The 8,836-nt window shown below is 53.9% G+C and overlaps 2 protein-coding genes across 22 annotated transcripts in view; one reads left to right on the top strand and one right to left on the bottom strand.

Annotated features, from left to right (window-relative positions):
• LPP (LIM domain containing preferred translocation partner in lipoma) overlaps nt 1-8,836 on the top strand; it is a 432,466-nt gene that overhangs the window by 70,449 nt on the left and 353,181 nt on the right. For 2 of the 21 annotated variants that reach the window (XM_025202682.1, XM_025202678.1), the window contains one exon: nt 3,071-3,392. The exons of 18 other annotated variants lie outside the window; for them this stretch is intronic. The gene's annotated coding sequence lies outside the window, so the exon portion shown is untranslated. Of the gene's footprint in view, nt 1-2,193; nt 2,248-3,070; nt 3,393-8,836 lie in introns of all 21 variants that reach the window. One more of the 21 variants, XM_025202680.1, reaches the window with a different exon arrangement.
• LOC112550096 (proline-rich extensin-like protein EPR1) overlaps nt 7,314-8,836 on the bottom strand; it is a 6,982-nt gene continuing 5,459 nt past the window's right edge. Inside the window, exon 2 of the mRNA XM_025202705.1 lies at nt 7,314-8,836. Coding sequence (XP_025058490.1) covers nt 7,390-8,836 — 1,447 coding nt within the window. The 3' untranslated portion in view covers nt 7,314-7,389.

The following is an 8,836-nucleotide window of genomic DNA, read 5'->3' as shown; positions in this document are numbered from 1 at the left end:
ACCCTCGGATGGAGCTCATCTGGGCCTGCCGACTTAAAGGCATCCAGTTCCTCCAAGTGACTCTGCACCGTCTCAGGGTCTACGCATGGGAGTCTGGCGCCTTGCTGCTGCCTCTCTACAACCCCAGTGAGAGCCTTGTCCTGCCCCCACAGACCAACTGGTGCTTCCCATCCCCAATGTGCAGCCGTCCTCCCCCAGCCCCCTGCCAGCCCCACTTACCCCAGAGGCTCCAGGAGGGAAAGGGAGCCTGAGCCAAGCCCTGGTTGACTCAAGAGTCTCAGGCCCTGCCCCGTCCCCCTCTCCCTCCGTCCCTCTCTGGTCAGGGCTTAGGGGTTGCCCCCCTTTTTGCAAGAAGCTCTTGCAGCCTCCTTTGCAAAAGTGGAGAATCCATGTGTTTCTCTGTTAAAATGAAAAATCTGCTTTTTTTCTCTGTTAGAAGGGAAAACCTGCGTTTTCCTCCGTTTTGCCACCTGGGTCCCTGGTGATCTTCATCAGTTCGTCTCATTTGGGAACAAACCGAGCAGCCCCTAATGGGATTCTGTTTGCTTACCTCGGGCAAGATGTTTGCCTCTGCTTCGCCTTTGGTCCTCCCTGTTCTGTGCGCTTTGCAAGGACTTCGCAGCAGGGACTCTCATGCTGGGGGGAAATTTGCAGTGTTCAGGAGTCCAGATCTCAGCCAAAGTTGGGGTCTTTAAGAGCTAGCATTATGCAAATCTTAAATAATACTCAAGGCAGCAAATTGATCTCCTTTGTTCAGTCTCATTTCTGCTGATGGCGTCTGGGGATCGACACGTGTTTTGGGTGCAGTGGCAATAAGCTCCTTCTCTTTGTAAAGTGTTTCGTGTTGCCAACACGGAGGGGTCCCGAGTTAGGATTGTGCTCAAGTCACTGGAAGAGCTCAGTCTCAAGAACAAGTTTGGAAGGATAGCCATCCAGCCTGGCAGAGCCTGAAAGGTTTCACCCCTTTGGGATAGTCTGACCTTGGGAGGGGCAGGGAACGGCGGTGGACTTCCCTGCTTGACTTGCATAGAGTTGTGGCTAGCAAGGTTTGGGCTCAGGCCGATCAAACAGGAACCTGGGTAGTGTTTAATTGATGCCGTGGCCAGGCTTAGGGTCTCCATGTGAATTGGTGCAGGAGGGAAGTGGGCTTCTGCAGTGCCGGGCTATAGGAGCAGGGTCCTATAGCCTGTCCAAAATGGAGCGCTGGACCTTGGCGTGCTGCTGCTGACCTCTGACCTTCCTGGTGCCTAGCTCTGGGCCTGATCCAGAAGCCAGTGAGATTTTTGGGGGTTCACTTAGTAGGAGTACCCACCTACCTCCTCCATCAAGTGGGCAGGAGACCTGTGTGGGGGTCCTGGTGTCATGCCGTCACTGAGGAGAGAGGAGTTGCATGAGGCTGGGGAAGCGGAGAGAGGAACCCAGGGGCAATCGTGCACCAAGGGGATCCCCCCCATCACCACTTTAAATCCCTCCCCCACAGTGACAAGGAGCAAAGTCTGCTAAGTGAGAAACACCCGGTGACATGCTCTGGGTAGAAGCAGGGAGACGGGGCGCTGCTCCTGCTCTGCCGGCGTAGGACCTGCTGAGAAGGTCCTAGGACGGTAGCTCTGCCTTTTTCAGACTTGAGGCCCCCCTTGATAGACTTGAGGCAACCCTAGGAAAATGCCAGCTCTTAGTTCCCACTCGTTTTTTGACCCTGGATTTGGTGACGTGTCTGACCCTGAGCAGAAGAGCAAGACCCTCTGACCTGGAACATCTGGGGAACATCTGGGTCCTCTCTCCAACCAGTCCTGCACTGTCTTTCCACCTTGCCAGCTGCAGCACTGCAGAGAGCTGATGTGCTTTTCTCCCAGGGGCTGGCAGAGGCAGTGTGCGGAGGGGCAGTGCTTTTGGACGACCCGGTGTGCACAATTCTTTACAGCTAGTGCAAAACACAGTGGTCTGAGACTCGGAAGTAGCCAGACCACAACATGCTGGAGAAAAACCGGCGGAGGACTTTGTGCTTGCAAAAGGACCGTTAGGTGCAACCTCTGCCTTATCAGTCTTTCCATGAGATCTTTGCAGGGTTTTTAATATCTGGGCTATTTCAGCACACGCTGCGAGACACTGGGCCTCTGCACAGTTCATCATCGCCGATGCCTTAATTGCTCGTGAAGCCAGTGCATATAATAATAATTTATTGCTTTGGGTCAGGAGGCAGCAAATGGGGCAAGGTGAGAGGAACAGCCTCGCCGACCTGCCTGCCAGGTGAGCTGCGCACAAGAGTGTGCTTGCAACAAGCAGGCTTGATTGCAGTGTAATAGCGGGGAAAGCAGCTGGAGGGGGCTCAGGGGGTGCATGTGTGTGCTGTGTGTTGGCTTTGCCTCCGGATTGGGGTAGCAGAGCTCCCTGGTAGCCTGATTCGAGCCCCAGCAGAGTTAAGTCAGCTCTTCTGTGAAACAGAGACGAGACCTCGGAGGCTCTTTCTGTGCTAGGTGGACTTCATGCCTAGTGGTCAGGACTCTCCCCCTTTCTCTCCCTTGCAAACTGGGGGGGGGGTGGGGTCTTGGTGCATTTGTAACAGGCATAGATGCATGCCTCCTGGTCCCTGGAGGGGCGTTGGATTTGCTCGCTCGCGGGTGGATGGGTCCTTTGCCCTCACCCACCCCATGGGCAGCAGCACGTCCACTATGTGTCCCATCGCAGGCCTCGGGGACATCTGGGTTGGGGGAGGAACTGGTGGTTTAAAACAATGCATGTAAATAGCCCGGGGGGAACCCGGAGGGTTGTGATCCAGCCCGAGATCTGCTGCGACTTGCTTTGGAAGCCAGTCAGGTCAGTCCTTGCCTGGCTTACACTAGCATCGAGCCGGCTGGGAGGCGAGGCCGGTGCTCACCTGCAAATGCAGCAGCCGCAGCGCCCAGGGAAAGCCCTGGACTGGGAAAATTTGGAAGCCTTTGCTGTTATCATGCTCTGCGATTGCCTTACGTGTGGCCTGTGCCTTTCTCTCTGGGGGAGTTTAATGCCAAATCGAGTGCTTCCCTCCCTGTTTTGCCCCTCATTCACGTACATTTTTCTTTCTCTGCATTAGCAAAGCCATAAGACCGCCGGAGTTGGGAGCTGTACCAGGCTTGGCTGAATAGCAGCAAAGAGAGCGCTCCCAATATCCGAAAGGAAGGAGCAGCCAGGAGCCGGTGCTGTGGAGCGGGTGTCACGCCGGTGAAGTGGGGAGAGGTCGGCTGTGAAGTAGCCCCCAGGGCGAACGGTGGATTCATTTCCAGCTCCCCTGTCCAGAGCCATCCTGCTCAGGCCGGGGGACGAATGAAAGCCCTGGTCCTGCGAGTCTGCTCCGTGCCGGCGACTTTCCTGGCCCTCGGCAGAGCATGGTGATGCTCAGCTGCTCTTATCAGCAGGTAGAGATGGACCCGGGCAGGTTTTCGGGGACCTGGGCAGGTTTTCGGCTTGCACTGGGTGGATCATAGATTCCAGCACGTCACAATTTCCAGGACCGAAGGGCGACGGCTCATTCGTTCCACCCCCCCGACCCTCAGGCAGGCTTTTAGGGCCTCGGGCAAGGCTCCTTGATCCCAAATTAGTCCCCTCCATAAAAGCTGCTTGATTATCAGGCTGAGCAGCCCCAGCGTGGGTTGCAGGCATCTCGCACCTCTCCAAAGCAGGACCCCGGCTTTGGGAAAGCTCTTAAGCATACGTTTAAATCCCATTGAATCCAAATGTATAAGCTTGAACCGGTGCGTTTTTGGATCTGAGAACGCACAGAGGAGCTGTCTCGAGCTAGGGCGCGGCACGATTTTTATGCAGGCGCCTCTCTAGAGACTCGGGCACTCGCAAAGGTTTGCAAAGATTACAGATTTGGGCCTTGGTACTTTGCATGGGAAAGAGCAGAAAGTTACAATGCTGTGAGCTTCAGAAGCTTTTGCAATGGCTGTGGGAATCTGTGCCGTTCTGTACAATACAGATTCGGTCTAGCAAAAAAATAATGCAGTAACCAGGCAGATTTTGCAGATGGCCACATTGGAGTTAAAATGTAGTTCAGCCTGTGGTATCAGAGTGCCAGAAATACGAGTGGTGTAATGTGCTACTATGGATTGCGTTCCTTAAATGCCATTTTCTCATCCTTTCCCCGAGTCCTTTTGCATTGAACAGGGCCCTTGCAATGTGGATTTTGAATGGAAAATTGTATAATAAGAATAATAAGTAGGTGCATTGTATAATATGAAGAGGAAAGCTACTACACAGAAGGAAACAGGTAATGCGCTTGCCGGTGCATCTTAAGTAATGCGAGAATTGTTCCCTGAGCACTTATCAGTTTCCTTGGGTGCCAGTTTTATTTAAGAAAAACTCCCATTGAATTGAATGGGACACTTTGCCTCTTAATTGATTTCAGTGAAACTTTGCTCACGTATAACAATAGGCAGCAGGAGTGTATCGGGTCGTCATAATAAGACTAATACTTTGCTGGGAAATAACAGCATAATTCTATGAAAGCTTGCGTATTGCTAATGAAAAGGGGTGGGAGAGGAAATTATATTTAATACAAAGTTTAAGTGACACTCTTCTAAAAGGTGGGTGCATTTAATGTTCACGGAGACGAGGAAGGAGCTGGCAGCGGATCCAGCCTAGCTGGGTGCTCCTGTATGGCTCCGGGAATTATTATCTGAAGTGTTATCTGAAGTCTGGACCTGGAAAGGACAGCAGCAGGATGAGACCCCCTCCTATGCACCTTGAATCTGCTCTGGATTGTGGCCCAGGGAAAGCTCAGTTCTTCTCTGCTCTTGCTAAGGCGTTAGCCCTTAATAGGGGAAACCTGGGTGTGACGGTGGTCCCTGGGACGATATGTGTAACCCTGACAGGTCCAGTCCCTCTGTCCATGCCAGAGAGACCCACTTTCCTGCAGAAAATCCTCGACTAATAAGATCTCGAAGCAGCTTTACATCCCGTGTTGGGGTCTCTGGTCAAGAAGCCTGTTGAGGAGCAGATCTCCCTGCACAGAGCAGGAGGCTTCTTAGTCGTGTGCCTGCACCGGAGGACCGAGTACGCCCAGTGCACTCGCAGTGCAGCCTGTTGTGGCCCGAGGAAGCCAGAAAACACTTCTTGGGGTGCTCGGACACGAAGCAGAGCAGTGTCCACTAGAAAGGGAGGTTTTTAGTGGGAAAATACTTTGCAATCCCCAGGCAGCTCGGTGGGGACAAGAGCCCAGGTGTGTGCACCCATGGACATACATGGTTGTGTGAATATGGGAAGCATAGGAGTGTCCAGGGCTCCTTGGGTCAGTTGCTGCCTTGGTTCCCCACCTATGAAATGGGGCTAAGGTATCCCTCTGCTTGACGATCGTGAGGACCAGGTGGCCGCCTCGTGCACGCCGAGCTGGAAATCATCGCCGGGGCTGACGTGTCGGCCTGCGTTCGCAATAAGAACATGCTGAAGGGGGAGCAGGGGCTGACGTGATTTAAGCAACCTGCGGCTCCAGCGCCTGTATTTTCACCCTGTCGGTAGCTGGGGGCGGCGCTGACACCTCCAAGCTCTGCAAGGAAAGCGGCTCCTCTGCTTTAGGTGTGAACAGCGTCATCAGCTGCAGCAGGAGAAACGGGGAGAAGCCTGCGGGCTGGGACTGACAACCTGGCAGGGGAGGGCATGGGAGAGGCGCTTTGAAATCGTTTGAGACCCTGCATCTGTTCCTCTGGAAGTGGGGTGCAGCTCCTGGCGTGCTCCTGTGAGTAGCCGGGGCTCAGCATTGCTCAGAATTGGGCTGTCTTGTAACCCTGTTATGTGATCGAAGCACTGGTGTCTTCTTCCCTCTCGGGGAGGGATCTGGTAGGGTTTGGACCGTCTTCACTGCACCATCTGAGGCCCCTGGCACATGTTCACTGAGAAGCGGAGCTGGAAGGGACCTCCAGTGGTCCCATCTAGTCCGACTCCCCGCCCGAGGGGGGATCATCCCTATCCAAACCATCCCATACAACCACAATCTCAACTCTGCACAACCCTGATACAACACGGACCGAACACCCGAACCTGTCACAGGTAAAGCAGGGGAACTGCAGCACCCCGTGCCCCTTTTAAAGAGGCAGGATGCTGGCTGCCGTGGTCCCCCTGCTTCACCCGTGGCAGGTTCGGGTGTTGCGTTGTGTCCCGGTTGACAGTAGTCTTATGAACACTTTAGATGATGAGTTGCATAGGATGGTTTGGATAGGGCTCATCCTGCCTGTGACCTCTGGAGGTCCCTTCTAGCCCCACTTCTCTGGGATTTCTATGAAATTGTGGTCCTAGTACCGGGACCGACAATCAGCTGCTGGGACCGCACCGGGGCTGGTCCCAGAGCTTGGCCATGCATCAGGCTGAATGGCGAGGGCCCTTCCACGCTTTCAATTTAAGGTGCGATGGAAACCAGCCATTTATTTGGTGGAATAATTTGGTGACCTACTTCCTGCTTTATCACACCATGCATTGCTTGAACATGCGGCTGGGTTACTATGTAAGACGTGATTAACTTTAATTGCACCTTAAGTGTAATGTCTGCCGGCGCCTGACTTCCTGCGTAGCCCAGGCAGCTGTGCTGGGCACCGTGCACACACACACTGGGCATGTCTGCACCGCCCTCCGAGACGAAGAAGCCTGCTGATGTGGGGCACGAGGTGTGCATGGACAGGGAGGGTCTGCGGGGCGTCCTAGCAGGCTCTGATGTGGCATAGATGTGCCCCCAAACTGCTTGTTCTCAGGAGCTCAGGGCAGGAAGGAAGGAAGGAAGGTTTCTGATGGGGAATAGATGGGAGGTCTTAACGAGTCTGCAGCTGAGCTTGGAGTATTGTATGCAGATCCCCTCCATCCCAGTCCAGTGCCCCTACAGCGCATCCTTTGGCCAAGGTCATTGTCATCCAGCTGTGGGCTGAGATTTCCCTGCTACCTTCTCCGTAACCCCCCGGGGACCTGGGAGACGAGCGCAGCTCTCTGCACGTGAGTCCTGCCTTCCCACCCCACCCCGTGCCCCGTCTCTTGGTCTTACCTTCCTTGTCCATCACTGTTGCAACCAGCCCTTCTCTTCGCTGCAGCCCCTACCAGCCATGTTCCCCCACACCTGCCTCGGGGTCTCCAAGATAGGTCTCAGTCGTCTGGTCCTTTGAACCAATTGGTTTTTCAAGTGCTCTTTTCCTACAAGGGTGTGTGATGGGGCTGGGGGGTCAGAGCTTCTCGGCTCTGCTCTTTTTCTTCTTGACAGTGGGCAGCTGCCCCGTCTTTCTCTTAAATGAACTGGGGATAAAGCCCACCCTGAAAGGGTCATTCCTGGTGGGGTTTTAGGAAGGGAGGTATTGCAGAAACCTAAGGGCACTGCACAGGCACAGGGATGTCGAGGCATTATGTCTTGTGGTTGTGTTAGGGCTGACTGGAGTTTTGCTAAGAGGTTCGACAGTGGGTTTGCATAGATGGGTTGGAGAGGGCTGATGGTTTCCACAGTGGGTTTGCATAGATGGGTTGGAGAGGGCTGATGGTTTGGACAGTGGGTTTGCATAGATGGGTTGGAGAGGGCTGATGGTTTGGACAGTGGGTTTGCATAGATGGGTTGGAGAGGGCTGATGGTTTGGACAGTGGGTTTGCATAGATGGGTTGGAGAGGGCTGATGGTTTGGACAGTGGGTTTGCATAGATGGGTTGGAGAGGGCTGATGGTTTGGACAGTGGGTTTGCATAGATGGGTTGGAGAGGGCTGATGGTTTGGACAGTGGGTTTGCATAGATGGGTTGGAGAGGGCTGATGGTTTGGACAGTGGGTTTGCATAGATGGGTTGGACAGGGCTGATGGTTTCCACAGTGGGTTTGCATAGATGGGTTGGAGAGGGCTGATGGTTTGGACAGTGGGTTTGCATAGATGGGTTGGAGAGGGCTGATGGTTTGGACAGTGGGTTTGCATAGATGGGTTGGAGAGGGCTGATGGTTTGGACAGTGGGTTTGCATAGATGGGTTGGAGAGGGCTGATGGTTTGGACAGTGGGTTTGCATAGATGGGTTGGAGAGGGCTGATGGTTTGGACAGTGGGTTTGCATAGATGGGTTGGAGAGGGCTGATGGTTTGGACAGTGGGTTTGCATAGATGGGTTGGAGAGGGCTGATGGTTTGGACAGTGGGTTTGCATAGATGGGTTGGACAGGGCTGATGGTTTCCACAGTGGGTTTGCATAGATGGGTTGGAGAGGGCTGATGGTTTGGACAGTGGGTTTGCATAGATGGGTTGGAGAGGGCTGATGGTTTGGACAGTGGGTTTGCATAGATGGGTTGGAGAGGGCTGATGGTTTGGACAGTGGGTTTGCATAGATGGGTTGGAGAGGGCTGATGGTTTGGACAGTGGGTTTGCATAGATGGGTTGGAGAGGGCTGATGGTTTGGACAGTGGGTTTGCATAGATGGGTTGGAGAGGGCTGATGGTTTGGACAGTGGGTTTGCATAGATGGGTTGGAGAGGGCTGATGGTTTGGACAGTGGGTTTGCATAGATGGGTTGGACAGGGCTGATGGTTTCCACAGTGGGTTTGCATAGATGGGTTGGAGAGGGCTGATGGTTTGGACAGTGGGTTTGCATAGATGGGTTGGAGAGGGCTGATGGTTTGGACAGTGGGTTTGCATAGATGGGTTGGAGAGGGCTGATGGTTTGGACAGTGGGTTTGCATAGATGGGTTGGAGAGGGCTGATGGTTTGGACAGTGGGTTTGCATAGATGGGTTGGAGAGGGCTGATGGTTTGGACAGTGGGTTTGCATAGATGGGTTGGAGAGGGCTGATGGTTTGGACAGTGGGTTTGCATAGATGGGTTGGAGAGGGCTGATGGTTTGGACAGTGGGTTTGCATAGATGGGTTGGA

Source organism: Alligator sinensis, unplaced genomic scaffold (assembly GCF_000455745.1).
Source record: "Alligator sinensis unplaced genomic scaffold, ASM45574v1 scaffold301_1, whole genome shotgun sequence".
Taxonomy (NCBI): Eukaryota; Metazoa; Chordata; order Crocodylia; family Alligatoridae; genus Alligator; species Alligator sinensis.
The sequence above is the reverse complement of the archived record's forward strand: the minus strand, read 5'-3'. Positions and strand labels throughout refer to the sequence as shown.